Below are 22667 nucleotides of genomic sequence, written 5' to 3'. Positions count from 1 at the left end.
AATAATTAAAGTCTCTAGGAAGCAATTTCAAACATGTACTAAATTTAGGAAGGAAATCTAAATGCATGCTAAATTGATGAATAAGTGGGTAAGGATCATGACAAAACCACACAATTAAACATAATATAAACTATAAAATAGTGGTTTATCACCATCGCAACACCTGAACAGAAACATGCATTTGATAAAATTGTTACAGTTGTGTATTATGAGGAAGGGGTTTTTTCTTTGTGTATGATCATGGGGTATTGGAATTTCTCTTGAACCTTATGTCTGCTGAAATTCATTTAAAGGGTGATATTGTATTAAACCTTGCTTCAAGTGGCATTACATCTTTACTTCTTCCTAATGGAAGAACGGCACACCCAAGGTTCAAAATACCACTGAATATAACTGAAGATTCAGTATGTAATATCAAACATGGTTTCCCTTAATAAATGCTACTATTGAAAGCCAAACTTATAATTTGGGATGAGGCTTCAATGGTTAGTGGGTACAGCTATGAAGCACTTGATAAATGCTTGGGTGATATCATGAGGTTTTTCTCCAATGTATAACAAAAATTTGTCCTTTGGAGGAAAAGTGGTTGTACTAGGTGGATACTTTAGACAAATTTTTCCTATCATTTCACAAGAATCGAGACAAGATATCTTTCATTCAACCATGAATTTGTCTTACTTTTGAAAATTTTGTCAAGTGCTCAAACTAACAAAAAACATGAGACTCTCTATAGGGACAACTTCTTTAGATTAAGATGAGACAAAGCAATTTGGTGAGTGGTTATTGAAAGTTGGTGATGGTTTAATATGTAACAATATAAATGGCGAATATGAGATATGTCTTCTAGGAGATATTGTTATTCCTTATTCGGAGCAGGCATTTGATGAGTTGGTTCATTTGTCTTATCCAAATATTTTGGAAAACATGTCTTCAAAGGATTTTTTTAAAGCAAGAACTATTTTGGCTCCTACGTTGGACATCGTTGAAGAGGTCAACAACCATCTAATGGCTATCATCCCTCGAAGAGAAAAATTATATCTTAGTTCGGATTCAATTTGTGTGGATGAAGAAAATATAGAGAGTCAACTAGATCTCTATAGTCCTGAATTATTGAATAGCATAAATTGCTCTAGTTTGCCTCCACATAAATTAATACTCAAGGTTGGTGTTTCGGTGATGTTATTAAGGAATATTGACTAATCTAGTAGTTTTTGTAATGGTACAAGGCTATAAATTAGGAAGCTTGGAAATCATGTAGAATGTGAAGTCTTAATAGTAACAACATTGGTCATGTTACGGCCTGGCCCAGAATCCCTGCGGGTCGGTCCGACCCGAACACCACCCGGTCCGGATATACGCCCCGCAACCGACCCGGACACGCGTCCAAGACAGCTCATGTGCAGCTGTGGGACAACGTCCCTAGAAACATGGGCCTGTTCTCATCGGGCCCACCTCTGACAGGTATATAAGGGGAAGACTTGCTCTTCCCCCAAGGTACGTCACATATCACACTACCTCTTCCGCCTGCACATTTACTGACAAGAGCGTCGGAGTGTCCTTGCAGGTGGCACCCCCCCTTTTTCCACACGAAGTACTCGGGACCTCGCGTATCGCTGACCGGCAGTCCACGACTTGACGAGCCCCTGCCATCATCCCGGATCTCAACCCGAACCGTCCGGTAACCGACCAACCGAACATTGGCGCCGTCTGTGGGGACTCGTCCATGGACTTCGTGCTAGTCGAAACGGAGGCAAGCCGCGAGGCCGTACCCGGAGGTGACGCCGCCGGGACGGGAACCCGACAACATCTGAGATCCCCCCGAGGGACGCAACCCAGGCGCACGAGAGACGCCCCTTCGGGGGGACTGGCGACAACCACGCCAGAATAACGCAAGAGTTACGCCATAGAATGCAAGACTTAGAGCGCCGGTTAGCAGACAGAGAACGCGATCAGCGCACCCCAGAGCAGAGTCACTCCCGATCTCGCTCCAGGAGTCGCTCCAGACGTACGCCTAGCCCCTATGCAGAATCTGAAAGCGCCGATGAAAGGGGGCACGCGAGAAGACGTCGTGACCCTGTCATTTACGCCAGACGTGAAAGGCGACATACCATGAACCGCGGGGACGAGGACACTCGTCGGGAAAGCGACGAGGGAAGAACGACGAGAACACGGGGACCCGTTATAATGGGAGCGACCCCATTCCACCGTTCCATACTCGAGGTCCGGCTGCCAAAATATTTTGACAAGCCAACGGACATGAGATATGATGGAATGCAAGACCCCCTGGAGCACCTGACGGCCTTCGAGGCCAGGATGAACTTAGAAGGAGTAGGAGATGAGGTAAGGTGTCGCGCCTTCCCGGTCACCCTGGCGGGACCTGCAATACGGTGGTTCAATAACCTCCTGCAAGGCTCGGTGACCCAGTTCTCCGACATCAGCCATGCCTTCCTGGCTCAGTTCACAACCAGGATCGCCAAAGCCAAGCACCCGATCAACTTGCTAGGGGTGACCCAAAGAACCGGGGAGCCGACCAGGAAGTACTTGGATCGCTTCAATGATGACTACTTGGAAATCGATGGGTTGACGGACTCGGTAGCGAGTCTATGTTTGACAAATGGGCTCCTAAATGAGGACTTCAGGAAGTACCTTACCACGAGACCAGTTTGGACAATGCAGGAGATCCAGTGCGTGGCTAAGGAGTACATTAACGACGAGGAAGTCAGCCGGGTCGTGGCTGCCAATAAACGACAACCCCCCTACAACCAAACTTGGCACTACGATGGTGGAGAAAGACAAAAGGAACACGCCAGGGACGGCGGTTCGAGCAAGACGACAAAACTATTTTCCCAAGTCGGGAAATTCACCAACTACACCCTCCTCACGGCACCGATCACGGAGGTCTACCAACAGATAGCCGAGAAAGGGATTCTGTCGAGGCCCCGACCCGTGAAGAACAGGACGGGGGGAAACAAGAACCTCTACTGTGAATATCACAAGGGGTACGGGCACAAGACCCAAGACTGCTTCGACCTAAAGGATGCCCTGGAGTAAGCAATCAGGGACGGAAAGCTTGCTGACTTCTCCCACCTCATAAGGGAACCAAGGAGACGAAATCAGGATCACGAGGGTGAGGACAGGCCCCGGGCAACAAGACGATGTCAAGAACCAGAGGGAGAAAACCACGGTCTCACGCCGGTAAATGTGGTAACAGCGAGAAACTCCGCCCCGAGGTCGAAATCGGCACAGAAGAAAGACGCCAAGGTCCTGGCGCTCTCCTCCTCATCTGCTAGGAGTTCCCGGGGACACCCATACATCTCTTTCGGCCCTGAGGACCAATGGTTCGACGAGGTACCGGAAAGTCCTCCCATGGTTATTACGGCCAGAGTCGGAACCGGACTCGTCAAACGGATCCTAGTGGACACGGGGGCAGACTCGAACATCATGTTTCGCAACGTCTTCGACGCCTTGGGACTGCGTGATACCGACCTGGCGACCCACCAGCACGGTGTGGTAGGGTTGGGTGATCACTTTATCAAGCCAGATGGGATCATCTCCCTACCGACCTCCCTAGGACAAGGACAGAGGCGGAGGACGGTAATGGCCGATTTTGTTGTCTTACGAGATTCCACTGCTTACAATATCATCTTGGGGAGAAAAACCATCAATGACCTTGGGGCAGCGATTAGCACGAAGTTGCTCATAATGAAGTTTGTCACGGATGACGGATCCGTGGGATCCATCAGAGGGGATTTGAAAACGGCAGTCGCTTGCGATTACGCCAGTCTCTCTCTTAGGAAAAAATCCAAAGAGGCATCTGGGGTCTTCCTCACCGACCTGGACGCCAGGATAGATGACAAGCCCAGACCTGAGCCGGAAGGGGATTTGGAAAAATTTAGGGTCGGTGATGGGGACGAGAAGTTCACGTTCATAAACAGAAACCTTCCCCATGAATAAAAGGAGCCTTTGATGGAGATGATCAGAGCCAATGCTGACCTCTTCGCTTGGACGCCAGCCGACATGCCAGGCATAGATCCCCAGCTCATGTCACACCATCTGGCCGTCAAACCAGAAGCCAAGCCAGTGGCCCAGAGGAAAAGAAAGATGTCACAGGAAAGGGCAGAGGAGGTGGCCAGGCAGGCGGCCAGCCTCCTTGAAGCAGGGTTCATCCGGGAACTGGACTACTCGACCTGGCTGTCGAACGTAGTTTTGGTGAAAAAAACACAATGGGAGGTGGAGAATGTGTGTAGACTACTCTGACCTCAATAAGGCATGTCCCAAGGACTGCTATCCCCTGCCCAACATTGACGCACTTGTCGACGCAGTGGCGGGGTACCGGTATCTGAGCTTCATGGACGCCTACTCTGGGTACAACCAGATACCGATGCACCGACCCGACGAGGAAAAAACGGCGTTCATAATGCCAGGAGGGACTTATTGCTACAAAGTAATGCCATTTGGTCTGAAAAACGCTGGCGCCACGTACCAGAGATTGATGAACAAGATATTCAGTGAGCTTATAGGCAAGACAGTGGAAGTCTACGTGGACGACATCCTCGCAAAAACCACACGACCCGACGATCTCCTGAACGACCTCGGGGGCGTATTTGCGTCCCTCCGGCAACATGGCATGAGGCTTAACCCACTCAAGTGCGCCTTTGCCATGGAGGCCGGAAAGTTCCTGGGATTCATGATCACCCAAAGAGGAGTAGAAGCCAACCCCGAGAAGTGCCAAGCGATTCTCCAGATGAAGAGCCCGGGTTGTATCAAAGATGTCCAACGATTGGCGGGAAGACTGACGGATTTATCCCGTTTCCTCGGTGCATCGGTAGCAAAAGCCCTACCCTTCTTCAATCTGATGAAAAAAGGAATAGCATTCGAATGGACCCCAACGTGCGAGGAGGCATTCAACCACTTCAAGGAGATCCTAGCAGCACCTCCGGTGCTCGGGAAGCCCAAGACCGGAGAATCACTCTACCTCTACCTGGCAGTAACAGAGGAAGCGCTTGCAGCAGTGCTTGTAAGAGAAGAAGGGAAAGCTCAGCAGCCGGTCTACTTCGTGTGCAGGGCTCTACAAGGAGCCGAGCTGAGGTACAGCAAACTGGAAAAACTGGCGTTGACACTCCTAACTTCCTCCCGAAGGTTAAGGCAATACTTCCAGGGCCACCGTATAGTCATGAGGACGGATCAGGCAATTCGCCAAGTACTCCAAAAACCTGATTTGGCTGGTAGGATGATGACCTGGGCCATCGAGCTCTCCCAATATGACTTGCAGTATGAGCCCCGGCACGCAATCAAGGCCCAGGCAATGGCAGACTTTTTGGTTGAGGTAACGGGTGATCCCCCCGAGGAAACGGGCACACGGTGGAGGCTCCACGTGGACAGGGCCTCCAACCAAACGTCCGGGGGAGCCGGTGTCATCTTAGAAAGATCGGAAGGGGTCATCTACGAGCAATCGACCAAGTTTGAGTTCCCTGTGTCGAACAATCAAGCGGAATACGAAGCTCTCTTAAGCGGACTAATACTAGCTCGGGAAGTCGGGGCAACGAAGGTCGAAGTATGCAGTGACTCACAGGTCGTCACCTCGCAAGTAAACGGAAGCTACCAAGCCCGGGACCCCCTCCTGCAAAAATACTTGTAAAAGGTTAAAGAAATGACAAGTCAGTTCCAAGAGGTCACGATCCAACATGTCCCAAGAGAAAGGAACACACGGGCGGACCTCCTGTCCAAACTAGCGAGCACGAAGCCAGGAGCGGGTAACCGGTCTCTCATCCAAGGCATGGTGAAGGAGCCAACGGTCGCCCTCCATTTGACGGAGTCGAGCCCCTCGTGGTTGGACCCCATCACAGATTTCCTAGAACTCGGCAAGTTGCCTGACGATGAGAAAGCGGCCAAAACATTGAGAAGGGAGACGGCCAGATATGCAATCATACAAGAGCAACTGTTCAGAAAGGGACTCAGCCAGCCCCTATTGAAGTGCTTACACCCCGACCAGACGGACTATGTACTTAGAGAAGTCCACGAGGGATGTTGCGGCCACCACATCGGGGGCAAAGCCCTAGCGAGGAAGCTCATCTGAGCTGGATACTACTGGCCATCAATGATGAAAGACTCCAGGGAATTCGTTCGAAAGTGCGTAAAGTGTCAACAAAACACCAATTTCCACAAGGCGCCGGCCTCCGAGCTGAGCCTTCTGACGACTACACGACCTTTCGCTCAATGGGGAGTCGACCTTCTAGGACCTTTCCCGGTTGGCCCATGACAAGTCAAATATCTCATAGTGGCCATCGAGTACTACACCAAATGGATAGAGGCTGAGCCACTGGCCAGCATATCTTCCTCTAATTGCAGGAAGTTCATGTGGTTATAATCCGGTTCGGCATCCCGGAGGTCGTCATCTCGCATAATGGAACACAATTCACTGACAAGAAGTTCACGAAGTTCCTCACCGGCCTAGGGGTAAAACAAAAATTTTCCTCAGTTGAACACCCCTAGACAAACGGACAAGTAGAGTCTGCAAACAAGGTCATCTTACTTGGCCTCAAGAAACGCCTAGACAACAAGAAAGGCGCATGGGCCGACGAGCTCGCTTCAGTCCTGTGATCCTACCGGACAACCGAGCAAAGCGCTACGGGGGAAACCCCTTTTCGCCTAACGTACGGGGTCGACGCCGTGATACCCTTCGAAATCGGTGAACCGAGCCCGCGGCTACTGCTCGCAGTAGTGGACGAGGCGGTAGAAAAGGACCTGGTGGAGGAGACGAGGGAGATGGCCCATTTGTCAGAAACAGCGTTGAAACAAAGAATAGCCCTTCGCTACAACGCTAAAGTCCTCAGGAGGGATTTTGGGGAAAGAGACCTCATTCTGCGACGCAACGACGTTGGACTGCCGACCCCTAGAGAAGGAAAGCTGGCGGCAAATTGGGAAGGTCCCTACAGGATTAGAGAAGTGCTTGGCAAGGGTGCCTACAAGCTCGAGAGACTTAACGGCAAAGAAATCCCTAGAACATGGAATGCAGGTAACCTGAGAAGGTTCTACTCCTGACTCGGACAAACCGACCAGGAGGCCTAACGGACTCATGTATGCTTGCTCTGTTCACATGTTAATTTTTAGTCACTTTTTAGCTATTTACTCTTGTCGAATACTTGCCATATTAACAAGCTTGCCTAGCTGACGATTAATTCCCACTTGTCAAAATTTTTGTTTTACTTATCTGTTGCTTCCCAATACGCGTAATACGCGTTTCACACGATTGCGTCTTAAAACGGCAGCCCGGGACTGATCACCCCGGGAGCCAGATGGACCATAGCCATAATTAACACGGCGACAACACGACCAAATCGGTCCAAATCGTTACCAACGTAAAAACGACAAAACGGGCACAAGCAATGAGCCCACCCCAAAAAGGCGGTAACAAAAATGATACGACGAGCAAGGCGAAAGATAGTAACGGCCACTCGGCCAAACGACTAACTTAACATAAATGTTACGAAGTATCAAATTACAAAACATGCAACAAATGTTCAACAAATCTACATCAAAACGTTCAAGTTATAAGAAGTCACTTCCTAGGCATGTCGACAATCTTGCCGTCTTGGATCATCTTGAAGACCCCAGTGGCCGACGTGTCAAAGTCGGGAGCCACGATTTTCACCTGAGCCTTCAGGGCGTCCTCAGTCATAGAGATCGCATTCTTCCCTTGTTCTTTGGTCGCTTTCAGCTTCTTCCTGAGCTCCTCGACCTCGACTTTAGCGGCTTTAGCCAACGACACGGCTTGGTCCCGCTCCTTTTCCAAGGCCGCCACCCGACCCTGAGCAGCGTTCAGCTGGCTCTCCAAGGTCATCTCCCGCTCAGCTAAACGGGCCACCGTCTCGTCGGAAGCCTTCAATTTCTCCTCGGCAGATGTCGTCCTTTCCTCGGATGCCTTAAGCTTCTCCCCCATCTCGGACAACTGGCTCTGGAGCAGCTCAACTCGCACCTTGAAATCATTGTTTGCCTGGGCAGAGGATTCGAGCTTCCTCCAGAGGGCCTGCATTCCCAACAACTTGAACTCAACCTTTCGAGCTATCACGGCCCCCCAGAGCAAAGTCCGGTACATCCATCTCGCCTGTCCAGCCAGGTCGGTTTCGTGAAAATGCTCCTCCGTCCCAGGGATCAGCTGCGAGTTGATAAAGGTTGTGGCATCGAAATTTCTCTCCATGATGGTGAGAGTCCCCTCCGGGCTCGCAGACGCCCTCCGCCTCTTAGGGGTGTGGATGAGTTCCACATCATCATCTTCCTAATGGGCAGAGGACGAGTGCCCGCCAACGACGACCTCGGGAGGGGGAGAAGCCTGCGCCCCTTCTGGATTCTTGCCCGACATGTCGGTATCCTGGGGAGAGGGCACAGACTGACCCTCCTTCTCCCCGGAAGGCCCCTCCGGCTTCCCGGCGTCTTTCTCTTCGGCCTTCTCCTCGTCACTTTCCTCGAAGAAGGTCTTCATTAAATTTTCAAGCCCTGTCACTGAGGCAGACATCTCCACTGCAGCAAACAGATAAACGCGTCAGTCGTCAGATCAAGAAAAACAAGCAATAAGAAATAATACGAACACAAAACAATATGACTCACAGATAGAGCTCCTGGCGGCCTCCCGTTCACCCATAAGGAGATGGGGATTTACGGGGTTCTTCTCAAAAAGGGCAAATAACACATCAGCTATTTTCTTATTTACAGGGGACATCCTTTTATATGTCACCTTAATAAAAGAGTTCGACCCTGCCCCAAAACTCCAATAAGTGGGGATGAGGCGCTCTCCCTCTAACAACAACCAAAAGGGGTGACGCCCCTTGACGGGGCGGACTTTGAAGAACTTATCTTTGAACCCATGGTAGGAGTCCTCGAACAGGCCAAATATTCTCCTACCTTGGGCAGACCGGAAAGAGAGGAACCCCTTCCTCGCTTTCCCTTGTTTGGAGGGATTGGTGAGGTTGAAGAAGAAGAGGAAGACATCCACCGACACCGGTAGCTCGAGATACTCGCAAACCATCTCGAAACAGCGGATAGAAGCCCAACTGTTCGGATGGAGCTGTGATGGCGACACGGATATCCGACCAAGAAGCGCCATTTGGAAATCGGAAAACGGTATCCGAACGCCAACCTGAGTGAACATGGCTTTGTAAAACCAAATCCAGTCGGCAACCCGGGGAGAGTGGAGATTGATCTCGTACAGCCGCTCATGGGGGGCAGGCACGATGGTCTCGTAATTGGTCTCTTCGTCTGTTCCCCACATAAGTACCCGGCTTGCCGGAACTTCGCCAGATCCATCTGGTTCGGCGAGTCCTTTATATCCGAAGTCACCCAAGCGTAGGGATCATAGCTCGCCGCGGAAGGTGAAGGCCGAGAGACAACACGAGGCATACCTACAGCGGGGTACCAATCCGTTAGTCTATGAGGTCGGGAGTCCGGAAAAAATCCAGAAACTATACCCTTTCCAATCAGTCATGACCAAATATGACTAAAAGCTATACCTATCACGCAAATCACCTAGAAACCTACCCTGGAATGGTACCCCTCCCCTAACACGTCTAACTAGCATTGAAAGGCCACATAACAGCAAAAATGGCAAAGCAAATACATACAACAAGCATGCGAGAACGAAACAGAAAAGAGAAGGATTCTAGAATTACCTGAATTGGTTGCAGGAACTTGAAAGTGAAGGAAGAGGCACAGAGACGCTCGAACAAGAAGGTTTGGATATCAGGGAGAGAAGAAAATGGGAATAGCGAAAGTGGGAGCAAAGGAAATAAGAAACTGTTTAAAAACTGCTGCATAAAGCGCGAAAAGGCCAGGGGTAAAATGGTCTTCGCGCGCGGGGTTTTTCGTAACCCATTATGAGCATTTAATGCTCAGCGCGAAGAACGAAGCGACAAAACGGTCGCCTCAACAACCAAGAGACGCGCGCAGGGGCACGTCCCTCCCACGGTCAGCCGACCCGACAACAACACACGAACGAAGAAATCACGCGCCACCAATGTCCCTCACGACCATCATTGGCGCGTCGGGGGCACTGTTACGGCCTGGCCCAGAATTCCTGCGGGTCGGCCCGACCCGAACGCCACCCGGTCCGGATATATGCCCCGCAACCGACCCGGACACGCGTCCAAGACAGCTCATGTGCAGCTGTGGGACAACGTCCCTAGAAACATGGGCCTGTTCTCATCGGGCCCACCTCTGACAGGTATATAAGGGGAAGACTTGCTCTTCCCCCAAGGTACGTCACATATCACACTACCTTTTCCGCCTGCACATTTACTGACAAGAGCGTCGGAGTGTCTTTGCAGGTGACACCCCCCCCTTTTTCCACACGAAGTACTCGGGACCTCGCGTATCGCTGACCGGCAGTCCACGACTTGACGAGCCCCTGCCATCATCCCGGATCACAACCCGAACCGTCCGGTAACCGACCAACCGAACAGGTCATATTGCTTTGATTCCAATAATGAATATGGTACCAACAAATGAAACTGTCCTAGTTAGATTTCAGAGAAAACAGTTCCCCATAATAGTATCTTTTGCTATGACAATTAATAAGTCTCAGAGACAAACTTTATTTCATGTTCAATTGTACTTTGCCCAAACTAATTTTTACACATGACCAATTATATGTGGTACTTTCAAGAGTTATGAGCAAGAGAAGTTTAAAAATTTTACTCATGAATCACATAAGAGTGTCTGCAAATTCAACCATCAATATTGTTTATAGAGAAGTCTTTAAAAAAAAATAGGATTCTAACGTAAATATTTTAATTTTATTTTAAATTCTGTATTAAAATCAAATAATAATTATTTCACTTTGAAAAAATGTAAAATGATGATTACTCACTATTTTTAAGTTAAACTTTGATTTTAATAATAATTTTATAAATCTTTTGAAATAGTAATTATTTTGTGTGTTTTTTCTTAAAATATTTAAAAATGTAAATACTTTTTTCTACTTTTATGAATTTTTCCGGCACGAGTTCATATACTAGTAATAATAATAATATGCTTACACCAATTCTAGGATAGTAGGATCACATGAACAGATGAATATACAAACCAGAAGCCAACGGACTTGAGGACAAAACAAAAACAAAAAATTTCTACGTCCTACATAATAACTTAGCCATCAAATGAAGCTTTCAAAAGGGAAAACGTTTCATTATCGAATAAGAAGAAAGCTAACACAGAAACCAGTGGAACAATGATCATTGCCATTAAAAGAAATGTGAAGTTCCTCCATTTAGAGGACTTGCTTGATGATATATATGATACTGTTTGTGTTTCAGAGCTTGCCTCTCCTGCTTGTTCAGCCACCTAATAACAGAAACCAAAACATAGGGAAGCTTTAGTATAGGGAAAATATTATATTATGAAATAACGATGGATGGCCTGGGAATTTGTTATTGTATAATGCAAGATCCTAATTTTGTAGTTTCCAATGTAGAAATTAGAAAATAAATATCCTAGGATAAATTACACGGACCTTCCATTAGATTGGGCAATAGTATTACACACCATACCCTCTATTTAAAAATGGACACACTAACCTCCTCTTATATCAAAATTAATATAACAGTCCACATCCATATATTTTATAAAAATGACACTGAACTCTCTTTTAGACATGAGATTGAGTTCCATGACTAATCAAGGGGACGTCAATGTGATTTCTCCAACATACTATTGCAAGAAATCAATTGTCTATCGATTAATGTTGGGCATTTTGCTTCACTGCTCTAAGAATTACCATAGCATCCAAGTATGCTTGAAAGCTCTAAAATAATGTTTTTGTAGTGATCATGCAAACGAAAGGTGATCTGGGAAGAGAGAAATGAAGTAAGCTCCATCATGTTAGCATTTAGCAAGGTTGCCTTCTAGAAGGCTTTGTCGACCATGTTATGTAATCACTGGATTAACATGAAGAGAAGGTAATAATAGAACATAGGCATAGGAATGATGACAAGGAGGGGAAATGTGAAGTCCATTGTCAATGCAATTATGCGAACATCTCGTTGTAGAATAGAATGAGTCTACAATGGCATACGGCCATACGGGAAGACCTCAACCTTATATTAACTTCATTGAGTCTACATTTTTTTTTTTTTTTGGTGTCTCATTGAATCTACATTGATCTTTCTAAGTTCATTCTCCTATAATGATAATAGTAATAATAATACAGATAAAAACAGCTCAGAATCTACCAGTGTAAAGTAACTTTCAGGGGATTAAAATAAGGATAAATTTATTTCTAGATTTTTATCACTGATTCAAGAGAATATTCCTTGTATATGCATTGGCTGATAAGTATCATCATTGGTGCCAAAAGATTCAAATATCATGCAACATGCCAATGGTATTATGTACTAATGGAAATGAATGCCCTGAAAGAACTTCCATTGAGTTAATTGACTTGTGCATCAATGCTTTTCAAGGAACTAGCTATGAAGCAGAACCAATTACAAAACACCTAAATTGAATTCAACTAGTGAAAAAGATAAGTACCTGCCTTGAAGGTGTTATTCAAGGGATCTGCTCCTTCTTCATCAGATGATTTTGTACAGCTACCATTGCTTGAGTCAATGTTGGAATCTTGATCTTCATTTCTATTATTTAGTCCGTTGTTGCAAGCATCTAGAGGGGCGCCAATTTTAGTATCCTGTAACTTCTCTACCAGACATTTATTTTCATTTCTCAAAGCATGTAGCTGCATGAAGAACAATGCCAACAGTTATGATATCATGTTTAGATATCATAGTTGAGTAATGTATAACTATTTTTTGACACGACAAAAAAAGAGAGAAAGAGAAAGAACAGCAGTAATAATGACAATTGTCATGTAACTTATTGAAGTCAATACCTGTTTATTGATACGCTCCCTTTCGGCAGCTAGTTGCATTATCATATCCATGATAAACTTGGATCTGGTATCAATTTCTTTGGCACTAGATAATTTTGAATTGCAAGCATGATCCAAAGATAATTTCATGCTGATCATGCTGGACCTGAGGAGATCCAATTCTTTATTAAGTTCTAAGATAGTATTGGATAGCACAATGCATTGCTCTTCAGCACTCTCTTTCTTACTTTCAGCTTTTGAAGCCTTTGATTTTAGCTCTTCAATCAATATTTCCATATCCCATATTGCTGTGTATAACATGTTCTGCTGTTCTTGACTTGCTTCAGAAGATGCCTTTGCATTCTGCAGCTGGCTATCTAATTCCCTTAGTTGCTTCTCGAGTGAACCAACTTTCTTCTCTGCAGCACTCGCACTTCCTTTGTGAAAATTCAGCTCTTCGGTAAGTTCCAAGTTGGTCTCAGTTAACTGTGTAACCTTTGCTTCTGCAGTCTCCGCCCGATTTTCGGCAATGTCAACACTTTCTTTGAGGGAAACAACCAAATTTTCCAGTTCAATGAGTTGCTCTTGACTAGTTTCATTCTCTGCAATCACAGAATTTAGCCGAAGCTCAAAATCCCTTTGCTCTTCTTCGCGGAGTTTGACCTTTTCCTTTAAAGCCAACACTTCAGACTTCAGCTGCATATTCTCGACATTACATCTCTCAAGCTTCTCTATAGCGGCATCTTTATCCTTGACTTCTTCTATGAAATCTTGAACTTTTGATTTCAGCTCATTTTCTCGGTGAATATAACCATTGAGGTTGAACTCAGTTAGTTGGAGGCGCCCCATTAGACCTTTGGAAATCCCCATCAGCACCTCCACAGCATTGTCTGCCTCTAGAAATCTTCCCCAAACAACTTCTGCTGCTTCTTCCATACGAAGCGCTACCTGTTCCGTGTAGTGAAGTTTCAGCTTTACCTCTTCATTTTTCCTCAGCTCCACTAACTTCTTTTCAAGATCTAGCTCCCTCACGAGGGACTTCTCAAGCATTCGAAGAAGATATTTTCGTTGTTCAACCATCTGATCACTGGATTTTACTTTCATATCTGTCAGTTGACTGTTTTCCAATAAATTAAAGACCCTCTCCATTTTGCCTGTTTACACAGGTGATTGAGAAAAGTGAACAATCATCCAAAACTGGGAAAAGAACTGTAACATACCATTTTTGGAAAATAACATAAAATAATTAGCAGAGATTTGAACTTACAATTATCATCTTTTAAAGCAGCAATTGTTTTCTGTAACTGGGTTGACTGCATCTTCAACTCCAATAGCTGCTGCTGAAACTGCTTCATAGATTCTTCACAGCCAAGCAATTTTTTTTCCATCATATGAGAAACTTCTGTCAAATGTCTGCATGAAAATATTTTACGACGGGCATCAACAATTTCTTCCTGCAGAGTGTCCATGAAATTGTCCAGCTCTCTTACCTCTGAATCTAAAATGCCAGACAATAGATCCAACGTCATCGCCCTCTCAAAGAAGTTTGCCAAGATGCAGTCATCCTTTGTATCTATTGCTTCAAGATCATTTTCCCGGGCCAACAGATAAATATAAAGTACATGCAGGTTCATTAGTTTTTCAGAAAAATATGCTAAGCGGAAGTCTATCTCCGTTAAGGCTTGAAGTGCTATCTCCATTTCTTGCATGTCATCTTCTTTAGTTGAGATCCCCTCAACTGAGTAGAGTTTTCTAAAATCGGCATCTGTAGCATATAAGCCTTCTTGAACTTTCTCGGTAGATTCATCCATTACCAACCTTCAATTCTCTTGGTTCAGCAATCAGCAACCAGTTCTGAAGTTTAAAAACAAATTTCTGCAGAAAAAGAAATAGCCATAATTATGGTACTAATACAGTAATACGTGTGCAATTCAACTGCTAAATCAGGTCGATGCCTAGCCTTGATGCTCACCAGTAAATGATCCAGTCATAGGGACTGAAGATTTTTCTTGATACATACAATGCTGGTTATTTTACAGGATCAATTAACCAAGTTCATTTCTTTTGCAAATTACATCCATTCACCTTTCATTTGATATCAATTTCAAATTCTTACACATATAGAAGCATTTCATTGCGTCAAGAGATACCAGACTTAGAAAAGGAATGAAACATCCAAAGAATTTGGGTGCATAGTTCGTTTTCTACAAACTACAAGGCATTTTCAATTCCTCCTCTATTCTAATTCATCATCATGTAATCACCAATAAAACAACCACAAACATAAAGTTTAGTGTTTGTATCAACCAATTAATGAATAGAGAAGAATCCTACTATTTAAATAGTTGAATTCTGCTTAAGTTCATTTCAGATGCACTAAGTATGTTAATTAATTTGCCCTTGTCATAACATGCAGAAAACGATCACTTCCACAAACGAAGAAGCATCAAACGCAAACTTGGTAACAGAAACCATAGGGGACTTTCGATTTTTCTAACAGATTCAATGTACAATACTACAACAATGAATAATCCTTATGATACACTGGAAAAAATGCCAAAAAATTAACTAATTATACTATCTATAAACATGTGTCGCTGAAAATTTAGCTTGCAAACCAGAAGACTTTGTAGAGATTCCAGCAGCAACAAGAAGCATTTAATACATAACAGATAAAGAAAATTAACCAAAAGTTAACATCAAATTGAATTGGGTTCATACATACCTTACTCTACATGCATCAGGGTCCTCCTGGCTCCCTCAGCAAGAAAAGGATCTTCGAAAAGCAACATGAAAAAAATCTTCCAGCAAACTCTATCTACTTATTTGTACCTTGAAGTAGCCAAGGCTTTTTAACTACCACACGTTTTTTCCCCCCAAATTAACGTTACTTAAATAAATGAGTCACCTTGCTTTTATTATTTTTTTACCCGCTCTACAAGGCAAGAGGAAACTAAAAAAAAAAAACAAAAACAAATAAATGCACAAACAAAAAATGTTATCTTCCTCCCGTGTGGATCGGTGAGGTGGTGGTTGTGGAAGGAAAGAGAAATAGCTAAACAGTGGTCAAAACTCAACAAAAATGGTCAGTGTTAGTGATATGTGTAATGAATTGAATAATCAAAGTGGAACGAAGAGTTGGATTTGAATTTAGGGTTGATCCTTGAATTGTCGATGTTGACTTTAAAATCATTTCACTTCAGTTTTGAGCTTAAGAGTTATTTTTGAGGCAGAAATGCAAAAACTAAAAGCTAGATAGAGAATGCTAATTTGCAAATTGCGAAAACGGTACAAAGAGTAAACTGTAAAAGGAACAGATCTATCATCAGTAATTCATTAGTACTAATCTGTCTAGTGTCTCCTACTATTATTGCGTAAGGTAAAAAGTTCGGAATCAAGAGTGGAACATGCTGCGAGTTAAAGTGTTGATGTCGTTAGTGGGTCCTGATTATTTTGGTTCAGACTTGAGACGACTTCTTTTTGAGTTGTGCGTTGTGAGTTGTGAGAGAGGTTTATCAATCATTTATTATTGCGGATGCTCGTTATCATGATTCATGATTAAGTACTAACAAATTAAATGCTGCTGCTCTAGATTTTGGGAAATTTTTTAAATAATTAAAATAAATTAGTTATTATATATAACTTATAATCCCTTATCTAATTCTCTCAATCATTCCCACCCTATATAACTTATAATTTATATTTTATATTACTTGTTCCGTCCTAGATGAGACGAGATATATGACGCCAAAGTTAGCTGCTTACGCCCTGAGAAGAGCTTATATGTTGTCTAGGGAACAACGTTGCAAGAGAACCTCGACACCTTGAAACACAGCGACGAAAGCACCTGCAATAAGCACTCCGACGCCCAAATAAGAACAGGGATTATCAGAGAATAAAAAAAATAAACTAGAGCGAGTAAATGTAACCTCACTGTTCATAGGCTATTTGGCTTGGTTTTATAGGCGAGTAAGGTGTTAGTTGAGATTTGTGTGTTCCGATATGTCTGGTGGGTGCCGTTGCTGGCATCTTTGACTGTTGCAGAGTTGTGATCGTGTTTGGGTAGTGGGCTCCGTTATTGTAGGTAATAGTTGGAAGGTAGCGCAGACTTGTTGATGACTCAGTCAGAGGTTTCCGTTGTTGCTTTGTTTGTTTCCGGGCTTTATGTTCGGTTTCTTCAGTTATGATCTTATTGCCAAGAATAACGGGGTACACATCATAGTCCCCAAACTCGACTGGTGTTTGTGTGGAAAAGAGCAAGCGAGCTTTAATGGGCTTGTGGTTGACTCTTACTATACGTAGGTCTTTAGTGTTTGGGCCTACTTTGTTTGTTGATGGACTTTGAAAAGAATTTTGGGTGACTCTTCTGCGTTCTCGCGAAACGTGTCGCTTTTAATGCGCTTCTTTGCCGGTTGAGTTTTTTACGTTTTTTAGTGGCCATTAGTCAAGTCATCCACTAGGTTAGTGGGCTTGCAATAATTTTTCTCTTGTCTCGGAACTCTACTGTTTCAACTTCTCATAGTTTTACTTTTATTATGTCCTCCAAAGGTTAGTACTTCTGCCCTTATTCTTTACTGTTACTGTAGTTGTTTGTTCATGGCGGGAGAGAAAGGAAAAGAGAAATCGAAAGCTGTTGAGGTTAAAGAAGATGACCCATATCATTGGGTTCATGATGATGTGAGGACTCGTTCCTCATCGTTTACCAGTGTTGAGTCCATGGCTGATTTGAGAGGTCTGAATGTTGTGAAGAGTGGTTCCAACGTCGCCGTTGAGTTTTTTCCTTGTTCTGGCAGCGATAGGGTGTGCGAGAGGAGAGGTGATTGGGGGTATTTCTACATGTATACTCCCTGTATGTTTGAACTTGGCGTTAAGTTTCCCTTTTCCTCATTCGAATGTGATGTTCTTACTCAACTTAACTGTGTGCCCTCGTAGTTATACCCGAATTCTTGGGCGTTTCCTCGCGCTTTTCAGTGTTTAATGGATTTTCTTTCGTTCTATGCTCGTTGTCGTTGTTCTTTTCATTGTTTCAAGCCAAAGGGGTTCGAAAGGGTTTGTGGGTTTGTCTTAGTAGTTTTCCGGATCGTCCTCTCTTTCTTCTGTATAAATCTTCTTTTAAAAACTTCAAGTCTCTTTTTATTAAAGTTCGATTGGTTGAGGCTGAATATCCCTTTTATTTAGACGATGAGCTTTTCGAAAGGTTTCCCCTTTATTGGTGTTCTGAGCCGAGTCAAATTCTTGAGGCTGCTGACCGGAGTGAGGAGGAGGATTCCCTTTTAGATTTTCTTGTTGAAAGTTTTGCTGACGGGGTGTGTTTATCGATTCCTGAGCTTTTGCGTTTGTATGATTCTGGTGACAGTGAGGGCTTGAAAGTGTATATAGGTAACATTTTGCTTTGTTATTTGTTTGTGTTGATGTTGTAATATCTTCTAATTATTGGTTTGCTCTTGTAGGTGGGAGGGTTCCCCTCTTGGATCCTTCTCGGCTTCAGTTCTTTATGAAAAGGAAAAAGGAGAAGGATACTAGTGGTGTAGGAGTTCAGAAGGATGATGGTGGACAAGTAGCTTATTCTGCTGCTCAGCCAGCATCTTCATATAAGAGGAAGAGAGGTGATATTGATAAGTCTGTGGAGGTTATCTCAGAGAGTGATCAAGAGGTTGTTGTTGGTGATACGGCCGCCTTTGATCATCAAAAAAGGCTTCATGGCTTTATCTCGGGATCTAGCTCCCACTCCTTGTGGAGCGATCAGTTTAATTTTGCCGAGCTGGTAGATAGAGCGTCCCAGTATCCTGGGGATATGCTAATGACTCGTCGGGTTGGTATGGAGGCGCTTGGAAAGTTTGTTCAGGTTATGTTCGGCTTCCTCTGTGTTCTTTTATGTTTCCTTTTGCTGTTCTGTTCTTATATGGTGTTAATTTTGCAGATCGTTGCTTCTCGTCTGATGTGTGTTGGCCGCACCACCGAGCTCATAGGTGCTGAGCAGCAGGAGGCTATTGATAAGGTCTCTGACCTGGAGAGGTCATATAAGGCGAGGATTATTGAATTGGAGAAGTTATCAAAGAAAAAAGATGATATTGCTGTTAGTGCTGTGGCTAAGGCAAAGGAATCTGAAGAGGAGGTGGCTCGATTGAGGGACCAAGTTCGGTTGCTGCAGGCTGATATAAAAGAGAGTGACATTTCTAAGGGGAAGTTGACTACAAGGGTTCATGAACTAGAGGAAGCGGGAATGGAGATGTTTGTCTCCGGCTTTGATCGTGCCGTTAGCCAGATTTCCTTATTGGCTCCTGATTTGATTGTGATCGTTTGGATGCGACTAAGATCGTGATTGATGGGAAGCTAATTGTAGATGGCACTATGGAGGAGCATGATGAGAATGCTCCCCCCTCTTAGTTTGTTTTGCCTTATGTACTTTGGCTATGTATTGTTAACTTTTAACTATTGTTCGACTTTAGTTTTGTTTGACCGAGGTTTGGTCATGTTCACTGTTTTGTTGTTGTTTTGAACTCGGATAGTGTTTTTTTTGGCCGAGCTAAGGCCAAGTTGACTATATCACTTTCTTGTGATTTTTGTGGCGTATGTTTTGTTTGTTTTTGCATTTTGTTTGTTAGGATTGGGTTTGTTTGAAAGAACCAATCACGTTCATTTGAATATATTGGGCGTCCGGCCTCATTAAAACCCTTCCTTAGGCAAAACCCTCTTTGTTTTGGGAAAAAGCTCTAAGGGGGGAAAAAGATTACCTTCATCTGCTGATTGTACAAGTCATGATCTATACATTTTTTAATGATAAAACGTTCCAGTTTCCCGTCACTGGGTTGCCTTGTAATGTTTGGAGTTGGTAAGCCCCCATTCCGAGTACTTTTGCTATTCGAAAAGGTCCTTCCCAGTTTGCGGCGAGCTTGCCCTGCAAAGGAGGTCATCTCGCGTCTTCGGTTCGTCTGAGGACTAGGTCGTCCTTAGTGAATGTTCTTGGAACGACCTTTCTATTGTGTTTTCTTTCCCCCAATTGTTTCATGGCTCTCTGTTTGATTGTCGCGATATCTCTGTCTTCTTCGACGAGGTCAAGCTCGGCGTTCCTTATGTATGTGTTGTGTTGCTCATCATATAGCTCGGTTTTGATTGTGGGAGTTCCGACCTCTACTGGAATTAGCGCTTCTGACCCGTACACTAGTTTGAAGGGTGTTTCTCCTGTGGTGGTTTGTATTGTCGTGTTGTAGCTCCATAATATTTCTGGGATTAGCTCGGCTCACTCACCCTTCGCGTTGTCGAGCTTTCTTTTTATTGCCTGCAATATAACTCGGTTAGTAGCCTCGGCCTGCCCATTGGTTTGTGGGTGTTCGACCGAGCTAAAATGGTGCTGTATATTAAAATTTTTTAGAAATGAGCCGAGCTTGTTATCTATAAATTGTCTACCATTGTCTGATATTATTTCCTTTGGTATTCCAAATCGGCATATTATGTTTTTTCATATGAAAGATCTTACCTTTTTGGCTGTTATTCTTGCTAAGGGTTGTGCTTCTATCCATTTTAGGAAGTAGTCTATTGATACTAAAAGAAATTTTACCTGACCTGGCGCTATTGGGAATGGGCCGAGGATATCTAGCCTCCATCTGTGGAAAGGCCAGCTTACCTCCATGCTGTGTAATACCTCGGCTGGCTTTGTAGAGATGGCTTCGTGCTTTTGACATTTGTCACATGTTTTGACTTTTGTTATGCAATATCTTTTCATGGTCGGCCAATAGTATCCTGTTCGGACGATCTTTGCGGCGAGAGCTCGTCCGCCGATGTGGTTCCCACATACGCCCTCATGCACTTCGTCCATCACCTCCCTTGCCTCATCAGTACCTAGGCATTTTAGCAATGGTTGTGAGAAACCGCGTCTGTATAGCTCTCCCGCTATGTTTGTGTAGAGGCTTGCTTTTCGTCTGAATTATTGTGGGTTGAGCTCGTCCCTGGGTATGGTACCTGTGTTAACGTACTCAAGAAAAGGTGCTCTCCAGTCATGGAGGTGGTTAATCCTTGTTATAGATAGTAATTCAATGCTTGATTTTTTAAGTGTGAGCTGTGATAATGCCGATGTTTGTGTGTCTGCCCTAGTGGCGGCAAGTTTAGATAAAATGTCTGCTCTAACATTCCTTTCTCTATGCACATGTAAAATAATGAATGAACTGAACTTTGAGATGAGATCCTTTGCTACGAGCCAATATCGCTCTAGCAAGGGATCTTTTACCTCATATTCTTCTCGGATTTGTTGAACAACCAAGAGGGAGTCACAGTGTGCTTTTAGGCTTTGTACTTGGTGGTTGAGGGCGAGCTTGAGTCCGGCTATGAGGGCCTCATATTCGGCCTGATTGTTACTTGCCGGGAAGTGGAATTGGAGGGATTGTTCGGCCACCACGTTGTCTCCTTCTTTTAGGATTATCCCAGCTCCGCTTCCTCCTCGTCTAGATGCTCCGTCAACGTGTAGCTCCCAGAGTCTGTTGTGTTCGTCCGAGTTTAGTTCTGATATAAAGTCGGCAAGGATCTGCGCCTTTAATGCCGACCTTGGTTGAAATTGGATATCGAATTCTGAGAGCTCGATGGACCATTTGGTCAGTCGTCCGGCCAGTTCTGGTTTCGTCAGTATTTGTCTTAATGGTTGGTTTGTCCTTACTATTATTGTGTAGCTTTGGAAGTAGTGTCTGAGTCTTCTTGCTGTTATTACAAGTGTTAAAGCTAGCTATTCTATCTTCGGATACCTTTGTTCTGTTGATTGCATTACTCTACTGACAAAGTATACCGGTTGTTGTATTTTTCCTATCTCAATGACTAAAGCCAAGCTTATTGAATGATTAGAAATGGATAAATATAAGTATAAAGGTTTACCGACTTCTGGTTTTTGCAGCACGGGTGGTGATGACAAAATGGCTTTGAGCTCGGCGAACGCTTTCTCACATTCTTCTGTCCATTGAAACTTCTTATTCTTTGTTATTGTTTGGAATTAATGATATGATCGGCTTGAGGCTGATAGTAGAAACTGAGATAGTGCTGCTATCTTTCCTGCCAATTGTTGTACCTCTTTTATTGTTTTAGGGCTCGCCATGTTAAGTACTGCTTCGCATTTTTCAGGATTTGCTTCAATTCCTCGTGAAGTTAGCATGAATCTGAGAAATTTTCCTCTTTGCACCCCAAAGGCACATTTTTCTGGGTTGAGTCTCATCTTGTATGCTCGGATCTGTTCAAATATCTCTTTGAGGTCGTAGCAGTGTGACCTTTCCTGAGTCGTCTTGGTGACCATATCATCCACATAGATTTCCATGTTCTGACCTATTTGGTGGTGGAAAACTTTGTCCATCAGTCGTTGGTAAGTTGCACCTGCATTCTTTAGACCAAATGGCATTACTCTATAACAAAAGTTTCCATGTTCAGTTATAAATGCTGTTTTGCTTTGGTCTTCTGGATGCATGACTATCTGGTTGTAGCCAGAGTATGCATCCATGAAGCTCAAGCTTTTGAAACCTAATGCGTTGTCTATGAGCTTATCAATACAAGGTAAAGGATAGGCATCTTTGGGGCATGCCTTATTTAAATCCGTGAAGTCGACGCACATGCGCCATTTACCTGAGTTTTTCCTTACCATTACCACATTCGAGAGCCATGTGGTGAATCTGATTTCTTTGATGAAGTTAGCTTTAAGAAGCTTTTCAATTTCTTTGAGTGCTGCTTTTAATTTTTCTGCTCTGAGATTTCTCTTCTTCTGAGCTATAAGTCGGCTTGTTTTGTTGGTGGCGAGCTTATGGCAAATAATATTTGGGTCTATTCCTGGCATGTCTGCTGGGGT

The 22667-nt window shown here is 44.2% G+C and overlaps 2 protein-coding genes and 1 pseudogene across 3 annotated transcripts; 2 read left to right on the top strand and 1 right to left on the bottom strand.

The window, feature by feature from the left end:
* The first annotated feature begins 2256 nt into the window (after positions 1-2256).
* On the top strand, positions 2257-3954 carry LOC107640792 (uncharacterized). The gene is made up of 2 exons (XM_088487142.1): positions 2257-2999; positions 3060-3954. The coding sequence occupies exons 1-2, from the start codon at positions 2257-2259 to the stop codon at positions 3952-3954; spliced, it is 1638 nt and encodes a 545-aa protein (XP_088343268.1).
* Positions 3955-10902: 6948 nt separating this feature from the next.
* WIT2 (WPP domain-interacting protein 2) lies at positions 10903-16359 on the bottom strand. 2 transcript variants are annotated; one of them, XM_016347482.3, is made up of 5 exons: positions 15579-16359; positions 14121-14728; positions 12875-14007; positions 12524-12721; positions 10903-11331 (listed from the first exon to the last, which is right to left on the bottom strand). In XM_016347482.3, exons 2-5 carry the CDS (start codon positions 14662-14664, stop codon positions 11137-11139), a joined length of 2070 nt encoding a protein of 689 aa, XP_016202968.1. In that variant the 5' UTR covers positions 14665-14728; positions 15579-16359; the 3' UTR covers positions 10903-11136. The 2 variants fall into 2 exon arrangements, with proteins under 2 accessions (XP_016202968.1, XP_016202969.1); XM_016347483.3 differs by having other exon boundaries at positions 11149-11331; positions 12520-12721.
* Positions 16360-17449: 1090 nt separating this feature from the next.
* LOC148565278 (uncharacterized) lies at positions 17450-19240 on the top strand (annotated as a pseudogene).
* Positions 19241-22667: the final 3427 nt, after the last annotated feature.

The sequence above is a fragment of the Arachis ipaensis genome, chromosome B5 (assembly GCF_059453495.1).
Source record: "Arachis ipaensis isolate K30076 ecotype BB chromosome B5, ASM5945349v1, whole genome shotgun sequence".
Lineage (NCBI taxonomy): Eukaryota > Viridiplantae > Streptophyta > Magnoliopsida > Fabales > Fabaceae > Arachis > Arachis ipaensis.
Note: the sequence above shows the minus strand (reverse complement) of the source record. Positions and strands in the feature narration are given on the sequence as shown.

Bases quoted from the DNA above. Each gene is read 5' to 3' on its own strand.
- LOC107640792 (XM_088487142.1), top strand. From the start codon at position 2,257: ATGAGATATGATGGAATGCAAGACCCCCTGGAGCACCTGACGGCCTTC. The intron at 3,000-3,059 runs GTACGGGCACAA...GTAAGCAATCAG, and splicing joins TACTGTGAATATCACAAGGG to GGACGGAAAGCTTGCTGACT.
- WIT2 (XM_016347482.3), bottom strand. From the start codon at position 14,664: ATGGATGAATCTACCGAGAAAGTTCAAGAAGGCTTATATGCTACAGAT. The intron at 14,008-14,120 runs GTAAGTTCAAAT...CTGTGTAAACAG, and splicing joins TGCTTTAAAAGATGATAATT to GCAAAATGGAGAGGGTCTTT. The intron at 12,722-12,874 runs GTATTGACTTCA...TTCTTCATGCAG, and splicing joins GGGAGCGTATCAATAAACAG to CTACATGCTTTGAGAAATGA.